Source organism: Gracilinanus agilis, chromosome 3, assembly GCF_016433145.1.
Source record: "Gracilinanus agilis isolate LMUSP501 chromosome 3, AgileGrace, whole genome shotgun sequence".
Classification (NCBI taxonomy): domain Eukaryota; kingdom Metazoa; phylum Chordata; class Mammalia; order Didelphimorphia; family Didelphidae; genus Gracilinanus; species Gracilinanus agilis.
In genome coordinates this window covers 100,364,473-100,388,699 of record NC_058132.1, presented here as the reverse complement: position 1 = coordinate 100,388,699, position 24,227 = coordinate 100,364,473, and the positions used below count along the sequence as shown (strand labels likewise).

Below are 24,227 nucleotides of genomic sequence, written 5' to 3'. Positions count from 1 at the left end.
ATTGTACCTAGCACACCTTAAAGTATTCTATAAATGCTATCTATTATTGTTGTTATTGTCAATCCTATTAGAGGTGAATGTAAAGTATTTTATAAACATGGTACTATCAGGCTTATAAAGCACTTTCTTTCTGATGATGTGGTGAGGGACACTGAATTTGGAGTCTCCCTACCTCACCTCCCAAAAATGGGTTCAGATTCTGATTCTACCAATCACTTACATGTGTGAGCATAACTTCTTTGTCCAGGCCTTGGTTTCCATCTTTGTTAAATGAGGGCATGGAATGAGTTGCCCTCTAAGTCCCTGTCCCCTTGAAACAAGTATCTCCACTTTAAAAAAATGTTTAATTTAATTTTTTAATTTAATTTAATTTAAATTTGCTAAATTTAAAGGTGAAGGAACCGAAGCTGCTAAAGGGTCACACTGCTAAGTTATGCCTGGAGCAGGACTCAAGTCTTCTGACCTCAAGTTTGTTTTTCCTTCTCTCCATCAGACTGCAAGACTGCCTTATTTCTGGCACTTAGTACCTGTGTAATATTTAAAATTATGAGGCTGTTTGTAGCTTAATAACTTTATTAAATCAAAAGTAGTAGGAGAAAAGTGAGGGAAAAATAGGAGAGAAATAGAGAGATACTTAGATTTCTAATCTATTGGCTGCCATAATGGCCCTGGAGCCACGACCCAGCAAGGGTCCCCTCTGCTCCTCCAGGTGCAAGCCAAAGGATATCGACTTCCTGCTGGTCTTAGTTTATAAGCTCTTTTCTCCAGCCACTAACTCTCATAGGTCACAGCTCAGGAACCAATCATAGTTTCTTAATTTGCCTGGGCCACCCAGTGAGGCAGTGTCTCTGGGATTATTGTTTCCTGTTTCATTAGTTCGTTGGTTCTTTAACTTCCTTTATCTGAGGCTTGTCTATACCTGAATTTACTCAGTGTAAATTACTCCAGGTCACTGGAAGATGACGTAAAAAATAGCAACACTGGAGAGAGAGAAATTTGCTTCCACCGTTTGGGTAATGTTGGGGAAGGAGAATCCAATCTCCTGAGCAGAAAATTTATCCTGGGTTTTTTAGGAGCAGGATGGCAATGCTACAGCAATGAAATAAGCACCATCTTCCTCCCCTTTTTGTTGGGTGGTGATGTCTCACGGGGCAGATACTCTGAACAGCACATATGCCTTGGCTGTGAATGGTCTGGGCTCCCCACTGGGTCTTTGTTTCCTGGCTTTTAAGAGTGACCTGGACCTTTCTGTCTGCTCTTACTTCAGGTGGCCATCAAGCAAATGAACTTACAACAGCAGCCCAAGAAGGAGTTAATCATTAATGAGATCCTGGTCATGAGGGAAAACAAGAACCCCAACATTGTGAACTACCTAGACAGGTATGTTGCTTCAGCTGTGGTCAGCTATAGGCTGGTGGGAGGCATTCACAGAATCACAGTGTTGGGAGGTACCTACCCAATCTGAAACCAAAAAAGAATCTGTCTTCTCGCATCTTCTCTAAGTGATCATCTCTGTATTAGTTCATATTTTCATATAGCATTTTAAGTTGTACAAAGTGTTTTCCTAACAACATCTGATAATTATATTGCCCTTTACATTTTATAAAACATGTTAACTATGTTACATATTTACATCTCATTTGATCTTCACAACAGTCCTGTGAAGTAGGTGCTGTTATAATCCCCATTTTAAAAGTGAGTAAACTGAATCTTAGAGAATTTTAGTGACTTTGCCTAATTAGTATCAGGCATGATTTGATGTTTAGGATTCTTGACTCTATCTGCTCTCCTGCCTACAGGAACCATAAAAGGCAGAGGGAAAAGAGAAGTGATATTATCTGATAGTATACTACATCTAATTCTATACAACAGACCACCTGGACAGAAGGAAGAATTAGATCATAAACCTGGCATGGAAATGTGCTAGGGTCCATGACTGGGGATTCCAGTGCTCTCGATATCTATTTGCTCTCTCTTTCTCTCTGCCAAAAACAGGACAATATCTTCCTATGGAAAGTAGAGGATTTGATATGGAGAGCTGCCATTCATAATATGATTCTGACCAACAAAAAAGAAATGCCTGCTGAGAACCTTGGAAAATGCTGGACATAGCCTAAGATGCACATTAGCTTTTGGGAAAGCAGATTTTAAAATGTTTAACAATAGGATAAGTAGGGTCTGTTCATTTGATATTCTACAAAGGAACTGGGCCCAAGAGGGATGGGAATATCTCTAGAATTGAGGCAGCTGGGTAGTGTAGTGAATAGAGCATTGGGTTGAAGAGAGCACTGTGTTCAAATTTTGACTTAGATTTCTAAGATTCTTTTATATTAAATCTTTAGTCTTATGATCCTATGAAATTACAAAGATTCAAGTAGAAGTAGTTCTCATGAAAAGGAAAGTAGAGGGAGATAGCTAAATGGCTCTGTAGATTGAGAGTCAGGCCTAGAGATAGAAGGTCCTGGGTTCAAATTTGGCCTTAGCCATTTCCTAGCTATGTGACCCTGGACAAATCACTTAATTCCCATTGCCAAACCCTCACTGTTCTTCTGCCTTGAAAATTGTTTGTTTTACTTTGTATTTTTGTTTTGTTTTGTTTTTTTAAGGAAAGTAGAGAAGCTGCCTAAAGTAGTTCATATCAACACCTAGGGAATTTATTGATGTACTCAGATTTTAAAAAATATATAGAGAAGATGGAAACAAGGCTGGATAACTGAAGATGAATGCAAAATAGTGTCAGGAGTGCTAAAGCACACAATGAATTGAGCCTTGCCTGGTGAATGCTGATGACAAGAAACATTTTGGCATTTTTTTTTTTCAGTGGCATTGAGGGAAGAGGAATAAAGAAAAAAGAAAAGGGTCCCCATTCCGGGAGGATGGGGGAACCATAAAGGATGATAAGGAGAAATTTTTTCTAATTCATCACCCATAGATATTTAGGTAGAAGGGAATTTAGAGACCATCTGTTCAAATCCCTTCATTTTCTTTTCTTCCTTTTTAAAAAAAAAATAACCCTGGCTTTCTGTGTTAGATTTAATACTAAATATTGGTTCCAAGGCAGAAAAGTGGTAAGGACTAAGCAATGGAGATTAAGTGACTTGCCCAGGGTCACACAGCTAGGAAGTGTCTGAGGCCAGATTTGAACCTAGGACCTTCTATCTCTAGAATTGAATCTAGGTTTTCCTAGCTCAGACCTAGCTTTCCATCTCCTGAGCCATCTAGCTGCTCCTAACCCCCCATTTTCCAAATAATAATTATATTTAGCATTTGAAGGTGTGCACTTAATGGAAATATTAAGCTTATTTCTCAAAAGAAACTCATGAAGACTTGGGGAAAGGGGTTGCCCAAAGGCCCAGATGAAGTCAGTGGGAAACTCAAAAAATGAACTCTGGTCCTCTAGGTTGATTCTACTATTCAATTCTTTTTTCACTTCTGCTTCTTTTTATCTTTGGTTTAAAAAAGGCAGAACAAAAAGAGCTAATTAATGAAGAAAGTTGAAATTCAAGTAATATAAGATGAAAGTAGGAGATGAATTCAAGTCCCCAGTCCAGGGATCACATTCTCAAGGATTGAAAGAACTGGCAAAAATGGTAAATAGCTGAGCTATTTACCAGTGATCTTTGAAAAATGGTGAAGAACAGAAGTGCCACATAACACTGGAGAAAGGAAATTCTTCCTAATTTTCAAAACAAGAAAGATTTTTGCATTTGTAAATTTTAGGACAGATTACTATGCTTGATTCTCTGCCAAAATTCTAGAAGGGCAGTGTTGGACAGTGGATAGAGAGGCTTGCTTCAGAGTCAGGAAGATCAACAAGTTTAAGTGCTGTCACTGAGACATATGGATGGTGTGTCCCTGGGCAAATCACTTAACCTCCTGGTGTTCTAGTCAAAAGATCTAAATTGTGAAGAAAATGCTAGTCTATATTGACAGAGATCACAGATATGATTTAAAAATACTAAAAGGATAGTTGGGAGGGTAGCTATTGAGAGCCAGATCTAGACATGTTCCTGAGTCCAAATAAGGCCTCAGACACTTCCCAGCTGTGTGACCCTGGGCAAGTCTCTTAACCCCCATAGCCTGCACCTTACCACCCTTCTGCCTTGGAACCAATACATATTACTGATTCTAAGACAAAAGATAAGGGTTAAAATAAAAAAGATAGTAAATGTCTAGAAAAGAAAGTAATGATCCCAGAGAACAGATTATATCCAAGGAATCTCATTTCCTTTTTGGACAGGGTTTCTAGACTGGTAGATCAAAGGAATGCTGTGGATAGAATTTCTTTTTAGAGATCTCTTTTGCTCTCCTTGGGGACAGGATGGAGAGATACAGGCAGGCTAATTGACAGGATATTTAAATCAATTCAGAGTTGATTGAATAGCTTGACCCACAGGATACAGGCACTGATGGCTGGTTGTTATCTTGGAAAGAGACCTCTAGTGGAGTCTTCCAGGCCCTTAATCCCATACAGCTCAACATTTTAAACTGTGATTTGTGTGAAGTCATAGGAAGAATACTCGTCATATGTACAGGTGACACAAAGGTTCTCTTGAAAAGTCAGGTTCCCAAAAGATCTCATGCATGATGGGTCAAAGAAAAAAAAAAGTTGAAATTCTTTCTTTTTTTAAAAACTTAACTCTTTAGTTAAAATTGTATGTTCTCTACTTAGTTTTTAAAAATCACCTTACTGAGTACAGGACAGGAGAGGGGTGGATATACAGTAGTTTCTGTGAAAAATAAATGTAGGGGATTTGATTGAGAGCATCAACAGTGTGACTGATATGGCACCCAATAAAATGAATGCAATCCAAAAGAGCTATGGTGTCCAACACCAACATCAGATTAGACCTTATCTGTAGGAAGGACATAGAAGAGCTAGAGCATTTCCAGAATAGAGGGACCAGAGTATTGAGAAGACACTGATCATATTTAACCTTTGGGGACTGAACAGGGGGACATGCGAATTTTCTTCAAGTATCTAAAGGAATATTGTGATGCATAAAAGGGGGTTCTAGGTTTGGTTGGCTTGTCTGCTTGTCCCCAGAGGGTAGGACCAGTATGAATAGGAAGAAATGGTAGAGAGGGATGTTTAGATTTGATTCAAGAAAAACAGGGGGCTCATTCTCCCTCACTGGAAGTCTTGAAACCAAGGCGGGGTGACCATCTGATAGTGTCACTAGGCAGGCTTTCTTCATCAGGTGTTATATGAACTAGGTAAGTGGTTCTTAAAGTATGGTCTAGGCACTCTTGAGAATCCCAAGAATCTTTTGGTGGGTCTGTAAAGGATTAAAACTGTTCATAATAATACAAAGATGTTTTAATTTATAATATAGTAAATGTGTGTACACACATTTAAATATACATATATTTATAATAAATTTAATTTTCTCTGTATATGCATGTGTGCATATACACACATAGTTTTATAATTTATATTTGTAAGAATATTTTTATATATGTAGAGAGAAATATACACATATATCCCACAAAAACAAAAGCTCCTGAGGAATTGTCTTGAATAATTTTTAAGACTATAGAGAACTAAGACCAAAAAAGTCTGAAAACTACTGAGCTATATGGCTTCTGATGTCCCTTTCAGATCTGAGATTCTATGTTTCAAGGAGTTATTCTTATTCTGTGGAATAGCCTGGAGGATAAGTAGAGAGGTCAGCACTCTTCCACTTGTCATGTCTCCCTTTGGCACTGAGGGTTCATTGAGGCCTAGATGAGCCCATCAGCAGCTCAGATGAGAGAATCCCAAAGTGATTAAAGAAATAAAAACCCCTACTTGAGTATTGATGCCTTTTCCCAGCCATGGCAGTTTCCAATAAGAGAAGGCTAGGTGGAGAGGATACCTGCAGCCAAATCCAGGCTCAGACTTAAAGTAGAACCCAAGGTTCCATGGACTCATAGAAACTCCAAACCTAGAAGTCATTAAAATCAAACCTGATGCAGCCCCTCTCCAGAGGTCAGTAAACAGGGTGTACCAAGGGTGTTGGTGCAAATTAAGATAATTTGAAGAGAGAATACAAATAATTGAGGGCACCAGGGAAGGCTTCACAGAGGAGATGACACCTGAATGAAAGACTTTTGAGAGACAGAAATGAGGGAGGAAGGCATTGCAGATATGGGGGACAAGTTGAGTGAAGGAATGAAGGTGAAAGGTGAAATTAGGGGAACAACAACAAACTGGGGGAACAACAAAGAGTTTAGTGGAGCCAGAACAAAGAGGATGTCAAAGTAGCCTTTCTCCATTAAACCCAAGTCATAGAAAATGAGCATCTCTTTTGCTCTAACATCTGCAGTAACAGAGTATTCATGGTGTTTCCTGGAGCTTCCTGTTCCACTATGATACTGTTCAAATGGTTAGAAAATTCTTCCATACTGAGCTGAAATTTGCACCATCTCCCCTTCAAAAAACTTCTTCCCATTGTGCCTGGTTTTACCTCCAGAGAGCAGTAGGCACAAATCTGCTCCCTCACCCCTTTGGCAGGCTTTTAGGTAATAGAAAAGAAATATTATGTCCCTACTAAGATTTCACTTGCTCCTAAGACTTTTACTGATAAGTCTAGTGGATAGGATACCAGATTTTGAGTCAGGAAGACCCAAGAATGAATCCTTTCTCAGTCAGTCACATAGGTAGCAAGTGCGTGAGGCAGAATTTGAATCAGGTCCTCCTGATTCCAAGTCCATCACTCTATCCACTCTGCCCCCTACTTGCTCTAATAATGAAGAACCCACTAGGCTAACCAATCTCTTAAAAACAGTCCTTTCCACTTTGGGACTGTTTTAAGGAATAGCAAATTTTACTTACATGGAACTAAAATCTGTACCTCTGCAGTTTCTACCCCACTGCTCTTGGTTCTGTCCTGTGGATCAAGGCAAAAAAGTTTAATTGTTCTTCCCCGTAACAATTTTTTACCTATCTGGTAAGAGTTATCATGTTCCTTACAAGTCTTCTCCAAGCTAAGCATGTCCTACTTCTTCAAAATCATCTTTATGTAGCATAGTTGTTAACAAGTGCCTCACCATCCAGGCCACTCTCCTCTGGAAATAATCCCATGTGTTTTATATACAGGATCCTTCAAAAAATGTAGCACTTAGAATGTGACAAAGTACTTGAGATATAGGCTCACTAGGGAAGAGAGAGAATCCTTTCTATCATTTTATACATCACATGCCCACTTGATGCAGAGAAAAATGATACCAGCTGGGATATTCTGCCACACTGAAGGATCCCACTGATCAAAATCCCTTTATCATTTTTAATACATTTATATGCAGTTATGCCCATTTCATACTTACACGATTGATTTTTTTGAGCCAAGTTCAAGACTTTTATATTTATTCCTATTAAGCAAGCTGTTAATATTAAAAATGATAAAGGCTGGTATAATAATATAAATTAGTATTTTAATTAAAGCCATGCTGATAGTTATTAGACCACGCACTTGTAAGCATTCAAAATCGCCGCCCTCGCCATTACTGTCTCCTGTTTCCTGTCTCGAGTCTGCTGGCCAAGAGAGCGAGCCCTCCTAACCCAGGAGATTCTAAACTCCTCCCTGCGTCAAGACGTAACGCCTCCCCACACCCAAAAACCTGGAAACGGAAACCAGTTGGACCACGTTGGATCACGGGAAATGTAGTTTGATACATTTCCCATGTCCATAGAAATATATACACTTTTAGATGGCATTTCCCAAATTTCACTTTTACAAAGCAAGCCATATTAAATTTCTTTTTGTTAGATGTGGCCCATTATTTTAACTTGTCAAGATTTTTCTGAGCCCTGACTCCATCATGCAGAGAAGAAACCTAGGCAACTAACCCCCAAAACAGGAAAATATAAGAGGAAAGAGGTGGCCAGAAGGTGATGACAGTAGATAATTGGAGAAATCTTTCTCACTTACCTGACAGCCAGGAATTTCTGGTCATACAAGCCCCAAGAGATGGATGAGTGCACAGTCTAAGAAAGAATTAAACATAACAAGTAGCCCCCACCATACCACACACACCCCTGCCTGGCCTCTTTTCCCAACACAAGTCCCAAAGCCCCCAGTTTCTCAAACACTTCATAGTCAAACTTCATATTCACTTCACTCAAACAATCATATTGTTTCCTCCTACTCCTAAAAAGGTCAATATTACAAATATAATCATTGCCATTTTACTGATGATGGAACTGAGACTCAGTGAGATAAGTGAGTTGCCTATATTGACATAGTTAATAAATGACAAGATCTTCTGACTCCAAATTCACCTACCCTCCAATATATCCTGTCAAGAATATAAAAGTATTTTTAAAAGAATAAAGCATTATTTATGCATGTATATATTTATAGCAGATCAATAGCATTCTGGCATCCACCGTCCACATGCATTCCTCTAGTCAGGAAGTTGCTCAAGACCTAGCTAGCCCATATGGTGTGTGGTGAATCACTCCTCCTGCCAGGTCATCTGTCATGTTTCTTTGTTAAGTGGCTCAGCTCCAATATTCTATCCCTGTGGTAGGTGCCCCAAGGTAGATCTCGGTTGCTAATCCTTTGACTTTTCTGAATGGATCTTTTTTATCAGGACTTAAACATCCCCCTGTCATCTAGATGAGCAATTTCCCATGAAGGGTTCCACAGGAGATTATAGATCATTGACAACTTAGAACCTTGTCCTCCTAGAATTTGGGGCTTTTAGGACTTTGGCATCTTAGAAACACAGAATCACAGATTCTTAAGATAGGGAGGGTCTTTAAAGGGCCTTTTAGACTAACCTCCTCAATTACTTGATTTAATCTTTCTTCTACTGGGAGAGGTGAGGAAAGGTGGTAGTTTTTCTCATCTAGTTATAGTTGATCAGAGATGCAAGAACTACTATACAATCCCTTTGTCCACCATATTCTGTAGGTGTTTGTGAGGCCTCAATCATAACTGTGGGCTGGCCCCCAGGCCTTCATTAAAGCTCAGGGCTCAACCAGTCCTTAACATGTTTGTATATTTTCTCCAAAGAAACCACTCTGGGTGGTCACCTAGCAGTATAGAGGGAAGCAAAGCTTTGCAACCTGGACTAGTCCCATAGCTTCTCCAGGAAAAGATATTTAAATGTCAGGTTTTGGGCTATCAAAGGAAGCCCTGCTAGCTTGGGCTTGTTCCTTCTGGAGTCCTGTGCATTGAAGATACACTCCTTATCATTCCATCTTAGGAAGTACCATGGCTCACAGATCTTTTTTTCCCATTGTTTTCCTCTTTGGCTTTCTGCCTTTGCAGTTACCTAGTGGGAGATGAACTGTGGGTCGTCATGGAATACTTGGCTGGAGGCTCCTTAACAGACGTTGTGACTGAAACCTGCATGGATGAAGGACAGATAGCGGCTGTGTGCCGGGAGGTAAGGCTGGACTTAAGAAATCTGTTTACCAATTTGGGCCCCTTCACCTGGAGAGACCTCAGGCCTAGAGCCATTATATGAGGCATTATCAGAAGTGAGCAGAATTTATATTGGTAGAGGACTCTTGAAAGTCCTAGAATTTTGGAATCCTAGAATTTTAGATATTTGTAGGATTTTAGAATGAGCTTCATATAATTACAGAATGTGCTAGGTTAATGGGTTTCTCTTCTTACCTCTCTCTAGTGTCTTCAGGCTTTGGAGTTTCTGCATTCCAGCCAGGTTATTCACAGGGACATTAAGAGCGACAACATCCTGCTTGGGATGGATGGTTCTGTCAAGCTAAGTATGTCAATGATTGTGATTGTGCCTTTGTGAATTGTGGGGCTCTGGGTCCTGGCAGTAGGTGAGATCTGTGTGAGGAAACCAAGTTATATCAGGGGCTGACCCTTGGACAACATGAGTAGAAATAGCCATCACCCTTTTCTGAGATGGAGTTCAATTTAACAGTGAAAGTATGAGGGCACATGGATTGGCAGGCACAAGATCAACTCAGCTTGTTTCCCAGTTTGGCTCTCTTTTGGACAGTCCTTCTCCGGGTAGATAAGTTTGGAATTGGGACCTGATTGTATGATACCACATGTCTCACTGTCCCTCTTCAATGAAGGGACTCACTCAAGTCCTATAAGTCCCACTGAATATTCTCTGTAAAATGAGAAGTTTGGACTAGATGAACCCTAAAGGCTCCTTTCATTTCTACATCCTGTGACTGTGACTGCATCTTCAGTGACCTCCCTGGCTCCCATGGTGATGAGTACAAGGCTTTTTAGCACACAGCAGGTGCTCAGTGGACTCATGGATTCTCAGAGTTGGAAGGGAGCTGTCTGGTATAGAGATTAAACCAGATTAAAATGTAACTGGGAAATGTTAAACAAAATGAGTAAAAATACAGTGTTGTTGCTCAGTCATTTTTCAGCAGTGTCTGACTTTTTGTGGGTTTCCTTGGCAAAAGTACTAGAATGTTTGCTGTTTCCGTCTCCAGTTCATTTTACAGAGAGAGAAACTGAGGCAAACAAGATTAAGTGACCTGCCTAGGAACACATAGCTAGTAAGTGTGTAAGATCAGAATTGAAGTTGGGAAGATGTCTTTCTGACTCCAAGCCTGACACTTTATCCACTGTGCCACCTTGCTGTCCTAAAAACACAACCTGGATAATGTGAATTTGTGGTCTTCTAAGTCAATATGCAGCCTACAGGAATCCATTTGTTTTTTTAGTTTGACACCATTGATCTTATACAACCTATAACTGAATAGTGATCTCCTCCTTAATAATTATAACTAACTTTTATTTGCATTTAACCCTGTTACAGGGGAAAGATTGTTGGCTTTGTAGTCAGAGGATCTGAGTTCAAAAACTGTCACTCTTTGTGAAGCACCTCAGTTTCCTTATCTGTAAAATGAAGGGTTTGGACTAAATGTCTTTTAAGATCCATTCTAACTCTAGATCTCTGACCTGTGTACTTTGCATACACGATCTCATTTTGTTCTTTAGAAACATTACAAGATAAGAACTAGGGGCATTTGTATCCCTGCTTTACAGATGAGGAAGCAGACTGAGAGGTTAAGTGACCTGCCCAGATCCCACAGATAGTTAATGTCAGAAGGGGACTGCAAGCCCACTTCTCCTAACTCCCTACTACCACTCTATAAACATTTCTGACAAGTAACCATCCAGTTTCCTTTTAAAAAAACAACAACTTTACTTTCTATCTTAGAATCAATACATGTATTGGTTCCAAGGGAGATGAGCAATAAGGTTAGGCAGTGGGGGTTAAGTAACTTGCCCATGGTTCAGCTAGGAAGTACTTGTCTAAGGCCAGAGTTGAACCCAGGACCTCTTGCCTCTAGACCTGGTTCTCAGTCCACTGAGCCATCTAGCTGCTCCCCATCCAATTTCCATTAAAAAACAAACCCTTACCTTTTGTCTTAGAATCAAAGCGAAGTATTAGCTCCAAGGCAGAAGAGTGGTAAGGACTAGGCAATAGGGGTTAAGTGACCTACCCATGGTCACACAATTGGGAAGTATTTGAGGCCAGGTTTGAACCCCGGATTTCCTATCTCCCAGCCTGACTTTCCACTGAGCCACCTACCTGCCTCCATCTTGCAGAACTCCAATGACAGAGCACTCACTATGCTCCAGTTGTTAGGAACTGGTTGAATTTCCCCTTGTTATTCCTAGTCCCAGTCTCTGGGCCCAGCAGAACAAGCCATTTCCTCATCCACATGATACCTTTCAGATCCCCAGCCCAAGTCTTCTGTTCTCCAGGTTGAACATTCCCAGTTTCTTTAGCTGATCTCATATGGCTTACTCTCCTGCCCCCTCACTTGCCTTCATCTCCCTTCCGTGGATACTCTCCAGCTCATCACTGGACTTCCTAATAATATCTCCAGAAAGGAGCCCAGTTGACCAGATGTCCGATTATGACTCTTCCCCTGTCAAAGGCAGCTAGCTGACACAGTGAATAGCAGCATCCTGGACTTGGAGCCTGGAAGACCCAAGTTCAAATCCTATCTCCAGGACCACTAGCTGTATAATCCTGGGCAAAATCAATTCACCTCTGTCAGACTTGGTTTCCTTCTCTGGAAAATAGAAATAACAATAGGCCTTATCTCACAAGGTTATTGTGAACCTCAAATGAGATAGCAAACTTTAAAGCATTGCATAAATATTAGTTATTTTTTTATTATTGTTATTCTAGACCAGTGATTCCCAAAGTGGGCACCACTGCCCCCTGGTGGGTGCTGCAGCGATCCAGGAAGGTGGTGATAGCCACAGGTGCACAATAGCAATTTCCTATTAATTGCTATTAAGATTTAAAAAAATTAATTTCCAGGGGGCTAAGTAATATTTTTTTCTGGAAAGGGGGCAGTAGGCCAAAAAAGGTTGGGAACCACTGGGCTAGACCCTTTGCATCTATTCATTATACCCCCAAGGATCTGTTAGTATTTTTGGCTGCTTTGTCACACTGTTGGTTCATATTGACCTTGTAGCCCACAAGGAGGTCCCTTAAAGTGAAAACCCTAAATGTTGACTGAATCAATGAACATTCAAATACAACTCACTTTCTGTTCTTGTTTCCCACTGCAGCCGACTTTGGTTTCTGTGCTCAGATCACCCCAGAACAGAGCAAGCGAAGCACCATGGTTGGGACTCCATACTGGATGGCCCCAGAGGTGGTGACTCGGAAAGCCTACGGGCCCAAGGTGGACATCTGGTCTCTGGGCATCATGGCCATAGAGATGATCGAGGGGGAGCCCCCCTACCTCAATGAAAACCCTCTGAGGGTGAGTGTGCAACGGGTTATTAGTTATTGATGACACCCCCTGCTCTGACCTCTTACGTGCCCAGCCACGGCAGACTGTGTAAGTTTTAAAATTAATATTCAGTGCCTCCAAAGTATGATATTTATAAGGATTTATTAAAGCACAGGGAAAGAGTCCCAACTCACCCCTTCCCCAAGCCACCTCCAGTCCCAAAAGCCCTGTGACCACACCAAAACGCCCATTATAATACAGCCCTTGAAAACCAGTGACCAATAGGAAATGGCTTAAGGAATTATGGGTATGGTGAAAGGGAGTCTGGGTAATGTAGTTTAAAGGGGTACAAGGTCTTTTCAACTTTACAACTACAACCCAATTAATGCTTGTCCATCCATAATACACTGGGGCTTAACAGAGAATGTGTGTGTGTGAACACTTAGATGTGTACACATATAATGTCACCCGAGATGAGAGCGAGCAGAGAGTCATGGTTGGGATCCTGTACTGGATGGTGCCTACATGTATGTGTACATATATGTATTCAGAGGTATGTGTGTATGTAAATACAATCAAGCACACGTGTGTATATACAATGTTTATTTTTATATTTTAATTTATGTGTATTTATATTATATATAATTAATATTAATACTTTTATATTTCATATTTGTGTATAAATATAATTTATATTTTATTTTATATATTTTGTATAAAATATATTTTACTATATTTTATATATTTATATATCGTGTGTATGTGTGTGTGTGTGTGTGTGTGTATTTCTTCTCCCCCTCCCCATGGTTTACCTTTACTAAAGAATCAGTCACCGAGTGGTCACTCCACACTTAGCCGGGCCATCTCTCAAGAAACAGGCATAGTGTGTGGTCAGGCCCGTAGTCAGTCCAGTAGAACCTGTCAGAGTTTTATGTTCTGCTGGGAGAGCCCAGGGTCACTTCCAACAATCTGTTGTCATTGTTCAGTCATTTTCAGTCTCATCTGACTTAAAATCATAAAACCCATGTGGGATTTTCTTGGCAGAGATCCTGGAGTGGTTTTTTTTCTTCTCCAGCTCATTTTCCAGATAAGGAAACTGAGGCAAACAGGGTGAAGTGACTTGCTCAGAGTCACATTTACTGTGTGTCCAAGGCTGGATTTGAGACCAGGCCAGGCATCTATCCCCCTGGCTGCCATCCTCAGAGATTCCAGAGACAAGAGTGGCGGCGTTTCTGTGCTCGGGGACGTTGGTGGGGGAGAGGAGGAGGCCCCGGCGTGCACCCTGATCCTTCAGGGCTGGCTTTTAGGAGGGCTGGAGAGCCGGGCCAGTTCATGCTGGCCGTCCTGGCCCCCGCGGTCATGGCGGGAAAGCTTCCTGAGCCTGCAGCTGCCCCACACCGGAGTTATCCCATCCGGGACGTCTCAAGAGTCTTTGCAGAGTTTATTTTTACAAACTGCCCAAATATAGGCTTCTCTATTTATTAAATAGGAATCAGATATTATTATAAAATATACAAATAGAGTTGTTTGTTGTTATTATAGCTATTCAGACTTGAGCCCGCACTAAGACCTTTGGAGCACCTGGTCTGCGTGTGTATGTGTGTACATGCACATGGAAGGATGTATTTGCACACATGTATGCACATGTATAAATAGTGTGTCGATTGTGTAATGCATGTGTGATCATGCCTCATATAGGAGGACGTGTGTGTGCGTGCAATGATGCTCACATTGACATATCACCGGTCCAATACACTTATATGCATGCAGATGTTCCGTGTACGGTTACAATGCAGATTTACACACACATTTAGTAATACAATTTAATCATTTCTATATAATGCCATTATTACGTGTGTACACACAAATGCATGTGTATTATATCAGGTGTGTGGAATGTATATACATGCAATAACATGTGTGAGTATATACATGCGGGTGATTGTTGCATGCATATATGTGTGATGATGTAAATATACATTATGCATGTATATGTAATAACTACACAAGCATGCACAATGTAATAATGCATTCTGTGTAATATCTTATGTGTGTATGCATGCATATTTAATAATGCATGTGTATATGGGTACAAAATGTACTGTATGTATGTGCACATATGCAATGATGCATGCATATGCATTCATGTATCTGTGTTTCCATGCAATAACTTCCATTGGTGTACATGCATGTGCCTGCATGCTGCTTCATGTGTGTGCACACAGACACATGTGTGCAGGCATACATATGCAGCCCTGACACACTAGGGACATGCAAACTCCTCTTCCTGTACTAGCATCTAGCCCCTGGTAGGCTGAGGGCCAGGACCTTACCAGGGCTTGAGAGGTTGAGACCCCCCTACTGTGCGTGTGGACATGTAGAAGAAAGCAAAAGACGAGCTGCAGAGCACTCTCTCCCTTTGTCCTGGCAGGCCCTATACCTCATCGCCACTAACGGTACTCCTGAGCTTCAGAATCCGGAGAAGCTGTCTGGCATCTTCCGAGATTTCCTGAACCGCTGTCTGGAGATGGACGTGGAAAAGAGAGGGTCCGCCAAAGAACTGTTACAGGTAAGGGCTGCCCCTGGGCCGGCGGGCCACTGGCTTCCTGGCTCGGGCGGCATCCTCCCGGCTCGTTCTGAACATAAAGCCCAGACGGCTTACTCATTCATTCATTGAATCATCCAGGAAACACTTAGGAAGTCCCTACAGCACACAGAACAGTGTGCAAGGTGATGGGAGAGAGGAATTTTATAGGAACTCTTGGGGCCTTTTTTATATTTTCTATAAATTCTCTATATGTTATATTTTTCATGCAACCCTTTTAGAGCTTATAATCTAGCAGAGAGATATGACGTATTACACAGTGGGGGTGAGGGTGGAGGGCACCCAGGAGGAGGTATTGTCTAGTCCAGGTCAGAAGTGACCAACCAAGCCAGACTAAAATATTTCACCAAATAAATAAAAATAACGTACAACATAGATGTTAATTTGCGATTTTCTAAGTCACTTTGTGGCCCATAGAAACCAGTTTCTATTTGAGTTTGACATTACTGGTCTGGTATACTGAAAAGAACATTGAATTTGGAGCAGGAAGACCGATTCGGATTCTGCCTCAGTCACTGAATGGGTGATGTTGGTCTCCTCGTCTGTAAAACGAGAGGAGTTGACGAGATGCCCTCTGAGGGTCCTGATGCTATATTCTCTTAGGTCCTTTTCTTATTTTAAATTCTGTAGCTCTGTGGCTTTTGAGCTGGGCCTCAAAAGGAACTACAACCATTTCCAAAACTCCTCTGTGGGATATCTTGTGCTAAGCCATGAAGAATATGCACTGATGAATGAGGTCTGGCCTCTCCCAATCCTAATGGAACTTACAGTCTCCTCAGAGTAGAAATCAAACCTGGGGAGTGACAGCAATCCAGGGCAGCTTGTTAGAACTGGGGGGAAAGTACTACATGCAGGGCACCTTCTGTGGTGGGAAAGATGACTCTGGCATTCAGGGAAAAGGGAAGATTTCATCAAGGAGGTGGTTTAGAACTTGGCCTTGAAGGAATCAGATAAGTAGCTGGCAGGGCAAGGCAGAGGAAACTATGAAACCCAAAGCAAGGAGAGGGGAGATTCTTGAGAATCCTTTGATGTGTGGTGTATATACCCATTTGCCTGGAAGGTAGGTTGAGATAAGAATGGAAATCTTGTTGTGAAAGGCCTTAGGATTTAGTCTAAAGCATATAGGCATTAACCTCTATGCATGAGGAGCCACTGAACATTTATGAGCAGTGTGTGGTTTAAGAAGTTATATTCCCAATGGATTAGAAAATAGCTAGGTGGTGTAGATAACAGAGTTGCAGACTTGGAGGCAGAAGACCTGTGTTCAAATTGCCTAAGTCACTTATTAAGCTGTGTGACCCTGGGCAAGTCTCATAACCCTTCTCTGTCTCAGTTTTCTCACCTATAAAATAGATGTCATATTAATGATTTACAAGGTTACTGTGAAGATGAAATGAGATAATATGTATAATGTGTTATGCAGACCTTAAAGGCTCATGTAGAATGTTTGCTATTATTAGAGAAGGAAGAGACTGGAGATCGGGAGAACCATTCATTCAACAAACATTTATTAAGTGGCTCTGGCTGCCCATTTGAAATCAGCAGACTTGGTTTTAAATCCTGACTGCCATTTACTACCTTTAAGAGCTAGAACAAGTCATTTGCCTTCTATCGATCTCAGTTATCGTGGGTGAAAAATGGGAGAATTGGACCAGATGTCTTTTTTAAGGTCCCTTCCAACTCTAGCTTCCATAATCAGATGTCCTTTGCTAGGCACTAAGGGGAGAGATATTGTGATAGTCCACATATGGAATTCAGGAGAGATAACATGACTCACACACACACCCCAGGAACTTATTGAACTATAATTTGTTGGCATCGAAACCTAAGGTAGAGTAAGGACACACATGCCAGTCTGAGACAGGCCACTCAGGGAGCCATCTGTCTCGATTACGTGACATTCCACGGCATGAGTGGGGAGGACTTAGGAGCTAAGGAGCCTTTGCCAGGCTGAAGGTTGAGCCTGACTGGCTCCCTGCTCCTCTCTGGGGTACACTCCTTATAGCCCAGGGCATTAAGCTGGGGAAACCCCTATGTCCATCATTATGCCAATTAGAAGTCAGGCTGGTTTAAATAAATGACTAAGTAAATAATGAATAAAGGGCATATTAAATATATGTGGGTGTATATTATATATATTTATACAGAGAGGGAGAGATATTATTGGTGCTCAGTGGTTATACCTATAAATTCATCAGTCGCTGGCCACTGCTCTCCATGTCTTTCTCCAAGCCTCTAGAAATAGGGAAGTTTTATTATGTGCCTCTTGGGTACACAAAGCATTGTGTAGTGGTAAGAACACTGGATTTGGAGTCAGCAGACTTGGATTCAATTCCTGATTCTTCTGTTTATTGCCTTGGAGACTCAGGTGAAGTCATCCCAAGGAGAGGGGTGGGTTAGGGAGAAAGATGATCAGATTCTGTTTCGGGCACTTGGAGCGTGAAATGCTTATGGGAGGGACATTAGGTGGCCATGTCCAGCCAGGTGACTTCGTCAGCACAGGGAACTTCTAGTGTGAAAACTCTCTTCACCGACATGGAGGTAATCGATGACTTGGCTGGGGTCTCATGACTTGTGTGTGTCAGAGGCAGGCTGAAACCTCAGTGTTACCGAACCCAGCAATTGTAGTTGGAAGCAAAAAAAGTAGAGCTAATGAGTCTGACAAGGATGAGAGAACAGGACCGTGAGCGTGCATCGGTCACTATGACACGGTGTTGGGGACCCTCGTGGAAGTCAGAGAATGTAAGGAAAGGGGAGAAAGCATCATCTGAATGACTGAGGAGGAAGGGTATGTGGATGTGAAGACAGAAGAGATGGGGTCCGGCTACTGGGGCAGCTTCTTGGTACTGTGCCACAATCTGATCTTTAAAATTTAGCCAGAATCTCTGATGGCAGCCTCCTCTTTGGGTGTCTCCTTCCACAGTAACTGGGCATTCTCTGTGGGTCACTATGAAGGGTACAACAGACATCCGGAGGTTTTATGACATGTTTACATATTTATGCCATAGAATGATAGAACTTGCCATCTGCAAGGGGCCTCACAGATCAGCCAGTCTGACCTTCAGTCCATTGACAGGGAGCTCATCACCTTGTAAGGTAGCCTATTGCATTGTAGGACAGATATAGTTATTAAGAAGTTTTCTTCTATTGAGCTGAAATCCACCTCTTGCCAGGCAGGACGATATAGTCAATTTGCTGGACTTGGTGATAGAATGACAGAATTTTACAGTTGGAAGGAGCTTTGTCAACCATGCATGAAAAGAATCTTCCTTATACATACCTGACAAATCAGAAAGACCTGGGTTCAAATACTGCCTCTAATACTTATTGATTGTGCAAATTAGGTTTACTTTCTTGTCTATCTCCATTCCAACAGTTCTAAAATTAATATAACAGTACCTACAGGGTTATTCTGAGGCTAGATGGTATAGTGGGTAGAGCATTGAACTTGGAGTCAAGACCTGGGTTCAAATCTTGCCTTAGACACTTGCTCATCTATGTGACCTTGGTTAAGTCCCTTAATGTTTGTCAATTTCCATTTTCTCATCTATAAAATGAAGATAATAGCTTCTATCTCACACAGTAGTTAGGATCAAATGAGGTAGCATGAATATGGCGCTCTGCAAACCTTTTAGTGTTTTATAAATGCTAGCTATCATTATAAAATGCTTTGCAAACTTTAAAGCACTCTGTAATAAAGTTAGCTATTGTTATTTTTATCATAGATTGTTTTTAGTTCTACTTTCTGAGGGCCAAGTGGAACAAGTTTGTTCTCTCTTTGCCATGACAGCTTAAATTTAGAAGACTCCACATCCAGAGGTGTTAAGATTAAAATTGGATTCCGCTGTGTGCTGAAAGCATCATCACTTCTTCTGAACTCTCCCCAGAAAGAGAAACCACACCTAGAAAACGGTCCAATTCAGGCACTCCCTGGAGAAGAACCATATTTAGTTGTGAGAGGTGCTTCACAGGGGAAAGCAGGGTAGTGTTGGCTAGTATGTGCTGTTATTTGGCTCTGGTGGTTCAAACAACACCTGTGGAAGGGAAGGGGTCACGTCAAATCAGATAACAGAAAATACTTTGTAAATAGATGGTAGTTATTGTCACTGACATGCTAACTATTGTTATTGTTATTATTTTAAAATCCTTTTGGCTCCATGAAATCATAGAATCTCAGAGCTGGAGGGGATCACAGAAATCATCTAGACCAGTGATGGGCAAACTACGGCCTGCAGGCCAGATGTGGCCCCCAGAAATGTTCTATCCAGCTGCGGATGACATTATTCCTAATCTGAGGAATACAATGAGTAGGATACAATACAATGAAACTTCGAAAGAGTTGCCTTAGAAACAGCCTGACAGATGAGCGTTTCCTGTCCTTTGGCCCCCTCTTTAAAAAGTTTGCCCATCACTGCTCTAGACCAGTACTTACTTGTGGCCTCTTTATAGTAATCCCCTGAGAAATAGCTGGCATCCTTCCTCAGCATTAGCACTTCTGGGGAGAGGAAACTACTTCTTTCCCCATTCTTCTTCTTTTTTAAAAAATAAACCCTGACCTTTCATCTTAGGACTGAAACTAAGATACTGATTATCAGTTCCGAGGCAGAAGAGCAACAAAGGCTAGGCGACTGGGGTTAAGTAACTTGCCCAGGATCCCAAAGCTGGGAATTGTAAGAGGTCATAACCCAGGACTCCCCAACTCCAGGCCTGGTTCTCTATCCACTGAACCACCAAACTGCCCTTCTTCCCCATTCAACTGTTAAATTCTTCTTACTATTAGAAATTGCTTCTTCTGTTGCACTAAAAGGCCTCCTTATAACTTCCTCTCATTGTCTCTGGTTCTGAGCATCTTCCCTCCTACTCCTCAGTAGAATGAGATTATCCCTTCTTTCCCATTATAGCCCTTCATGTGTTTGAAGACAGCAATTATGTTCCCCCACACCTTCTCTTCTCCAGTCTAAACAGATCCCTCTTTAATCTATGCCCTCTTATGATGTAGTTTACAGCCGTGGTGTCAAACTCTATTACAGTAGGAACTCAGGCCACTGATAAGGATCCCTGTGGGCCACATACTAACTTAGTTTTCAAATGTAATGTTATCTATGTTTTATTGCATTTTCATTTCTTATGGGAAATATTTCTCAATGACAATTTAATCTGCTTCTGGTGGGCCACATGGGGTGTATCTGATATTTCTAGTTTAGAGTTCCCTTACTGCCTTGGGCACCTTCTCTGAATGCTTTCAAGCTTGTCGGTACTTCTCTCAGTTTGCAATGTGGCTAATATGGAAATGTTTTGCATGATTGCACATGTATAATTTATATCAAATTGCTGCCTTCTCAAGGATGGGGTGGGGGGGGAGAGAGACAGAGACAGAGACAGAGAATATGGAATTTTAAAAAAAGAATGTTAAATATTTTGCTTACATGTAAAATAAAGTTAAATGAAAATAGTTTTTTCAAAATAAGTTTAATTAAGTAAGTAACAAAAGCATGCAGTTATTATAGGGGTCTGTCCAGGTAACCTAGCTCATTGCCATCCCCTTATAATCTAATACTGTATGCTTAATTTCTCTGGTTAGTGTGTTGGAACTTAAGGTGAATCAGTGGAAATAATGCCTTAAGAAACAGTTGGGACTCCTGAAAGGCATCTTTATTATTAAAGAGGCAGCATGATACAGTGGATAGGGGATTGAGGTTGGAGTCATTGGATCCTACACGTGGAGCTAGAAGTGACTTTAGAATTCATTTAGTCTAACTCTCTCATTTTACAGATTTAGAAATAGGGGACAGAGAGATTCAGTGGCTTATTTAGGGAATATTTGGGCAGAGTCCAGATTTGAACTGAGGTCTCTGGCCTCCAAATCCAGTTCCCATTCCATTTCCATTTTTCCTAGTCTGTAATATGCCAGGAATGCCAGCCTAGGCTTACACCCTGTCTCTAACCATGGGAGAGTCATTCCCTCTGTAAAATGGAAATAATGCTAGCTATAGTACCTGCCTCATGGGATTATTATAAGACTCAATTGAGATGATGTTTAATGCTTGCCAAATCATAAAAGCACCATATAATTACCAGCTATGATTTGGAGATTGTCTAAGTCTTTGCATTCTAGATGGACAGATACTCAACATCAACAAGCCTTGTTTAATGCATGCTGTGTGCCAGATGCTCTGAATAGTGGCAGAGGGGCCTGTTTCTCACTCTTTGTTTTTTTCTTTGATTCTTCCAGCATCAGTTCTTGAAACTTGCCAAGCCCCTCTCCAGCCTCACGCCCCTGATTGCCGCTGCAAAGGAGGCCACAAAAAACAACCATTAGAATCCCCAACCCTCCCCAGCATCCTCCTGCCAAGCCTGCTGTGAAATGTTCCCGCAGAGACCTTCAATCCCTGGCGCGCTCCTGGTCCTTGCCTCCTCCGTGGTGTTGTCCTCTTCCTGCTCGCCTAGAGCTCTCAAGACTGGGAACCGTGGGTAAAGGTTGGCAGAAATAGCTTTGGTCCAACATTGAGGAGAGATCTGTGATGGAGACCGTAACCCATCCATTGCTGCTCTTAGGCCAAGAACCTGCCCTTTCTTCCATGGGCTGGAAGGCAAAGATTGTGTATGGATGGTCCAGCATCATCATGGAGAGGTGCTGAACCTTATTTCCACATAGTGAAATGTTTTCTTTCTCTCCCTTTAACTTTTATTGTCATCCTTCAAAGAAAATATAACCACTGGGTATTCTGATCCCATGACATCCCATCTCTCCCAGTGGTGGAGGCTTCCATATTTCCCTGCCTTCCTAATCCCAAACCACCTCATTTACCAACCTCATTTAACTTGAAGACTGGAATAGCTGGAGGAATGGTGAGCAGTTTTAATCAACTGGGGATGGGAGATGGCTTTGCTTTCTGGAGCCTGACTCAGGCCCCTCTGGCCCCTGGGTGGGCAAGAGCTGGACTCTTCAATGTTCTTTGTGCTCTGCTTGTGACCATTGGGAGGACTTGGCCCAATAAAGGTCCCCATGCATTTTTCCTGAACCAGCCTTGCCTAATATAACAGTTTTCAATTTCGCTCCTGTTCCAGCCCCCTTCTCCCTGGATGCTCGCTCCCTCTCAGCTTTATTTTCTACATGTTTCGTGCCACTAAGAAGTTTCCAAGGATACATTTGGGCAAAGGGTGATGAGAGAAAGCTGGGGGTGGGGAAATTTGCTGAGCCATTTTTTTTCCTTTTAGCGTGGTTATGCCTCTGCCATTACTATGGATTATTTTTAGAGAGAATTCAACTTGTTTTTAGGCTAGGTCTTTTAGCTGGATGGTGAGGTTGGGTCTTTGGGGCGGATGAGCCAAAGGGGAGAATTCAAGTGTTGCTGGATCTGGGGCAGGCTTGGTTACAAGGAGGATTGAATGATCTTGATTTTAACAGCACAAGAGGAGTAGGTTGAGATGATGCCCATGGCAGCCATGAAGGAGATGCTGTCCCATAAGATGCGTGGCAGGGCTCTTGGCTTTCCATGTGCAATTGGAATGGTTGGCTCACATTTTCCCTGTCTGTAGTCTGTTCTCCCAACTTCAATCCTGGGCTGACAGGCCCATTGGCCACCAAGTCCTACTTCAAAGGTGCCCCAGACTCCGTAGCACAAGTTTCTATTTCCTTCAATAAAAGGAGATGAAAATACTATATGTGTGCATCTTTCTTTGTATAAAAGCTTCCCTGGGGTCAATAAATGTAGGTGCCATTTCCCACCTGTGGGAGACCTCTATTTTAGCATCATTACAAGTTGTGGATGTCCTTCAGCATCACTCTCTTGACCATGTCATGCATCCTAGGGACTTAGAATCAGAGGACTAGGGTTTGACTCTGGGATGTGACACTGTCTGTGGGACTTTGTCTCTAAGCTCCAACTTCTTGACTGAGAAAATGATGGAGTTGAAGTAGGTGAGCTCTAAGGTCCTTTTAACCCTAAATCTAGGAATCTTGAGTTGCTATACAGTTCATCCTCTCTCCAACCTGTTTTTTACATGGGTGAATATATAGAATCTCCACCATTCGTGACCCCCCCCCCCAACAAACAAGTGCATATATTCACACCACACACACACACACACACACACACACACACACACATATAATGTACTGAAAGTATCACTGGAATATGGAGGACCTGGGAGCAACTGGATAGTTGAGTGGATAAAGCCCTGGGCCTGGAGTCAGGAAGACCTGAATTCAATTTGGCCTTGGACATCTACTAGCTATGTGACCCCAGGCAAGTCATTTAACCCTATTTGCCTCAGTTTCCTCATCTGGAAAATGATCTGGAAAAAGAAATGGCAAACTACTCCAATATCTTTGCCAAGAAAATCTCACAGACAATATGTGGGGTTCTTAAAAGTTGAACATGATTAGATGAGTGATCAACATTGTGAGGGTGAAGGGAGGAAGGTAAGAGGAAGAATGGATGGGAGAAAGAGAGAAAGGTAGCAGTCCCCAACCCCAGCAGGGGGAAATTGACCAGAGCCCAAATTGACCAGAGCCCAAATAAAAGATCAGAAAACAACTTGAGTTTATAGAATAGCTAGGTCTTATTTAGATTAGGAAAGGGAAAGGAGTCTCCTCCTCCTCCCAGGTAGAGAGAGCCCAGGATCCAAGAGCCTCAGCTTGAGAGAGTGAAAAGGCGCCCAAACTCTCTTTTATACTTTCTCCAACACCTCCCACAAAGGAAGTGAGAGGTGTCGGGGGAAGTTGTAGCAGGGAGCCCTGGGAGATGTAGTCTCCCAGGGCTTAGAATAATTATAAACTGCACAACATCAACATGGATGACCTAGGTTTATTTCCATATTCCACTACTTATGTTAAGGAAATCATATAACCAGTCTAGGCCTCAGTTTCTACATTTATAAAATGGGGATATTAGTCTAGATCAGTGGTTCCCAAACTTTTTTGGCCTA

The 24,227-nt window shown here is 41.7% G+C and overlaps 1 protein-coding gene across 8 annotated transcripts in view; it reads left to right on the top strand.

Annotated features, from left to right (window-relative positions):
• Window positions 1-22,956, top strand: part of PAK1 (p21 (RAC1) activated kinase 1) — a 73,376-nt gene extending 50,420 nt beyond the window's left edge. For 3 of the 8 annotated variants that reach the window (XM_044668177.1, XM_044668169.1, XM_044668170.1), the window contains 6 exons: window positions 1,268-1,380; window positions 9,261-9,378; window positions 9,622-9,721; window positions 12,525-12,721; window positions 15,123-15,260; window positions 21,529-22,956. In XM_044668177.1, coding sequence (XP_044524112.1) covers window positions 1,268-1,380; window positions 9,261-9,378; window positions 9,622-9,721; window positions 12,525-12,721; window positions 15,123-15,260; window positions 21,529-21,615 — 753 coding nt within the window. In that variant the 3' untranslated portion in view covers window positions 21,616-22,956. Of the gene's footprint in view, window positions 1-1,267; window positions 1,381-9,260; window positions 9,379-9,621; window positions 9,722-12,524; window positions 12,737-15,122; window positions 15,261-21,485 lie in introns of all 8 variants that reach the window. The other 5 variants (XM_044668173.1, XM_044668174.1, XM_044668175.1 and 2 more) reach the window with 4 other exon arrangements.
• Window positions 22,957-24,227: the final 1,271 nt, after the last annotated feature.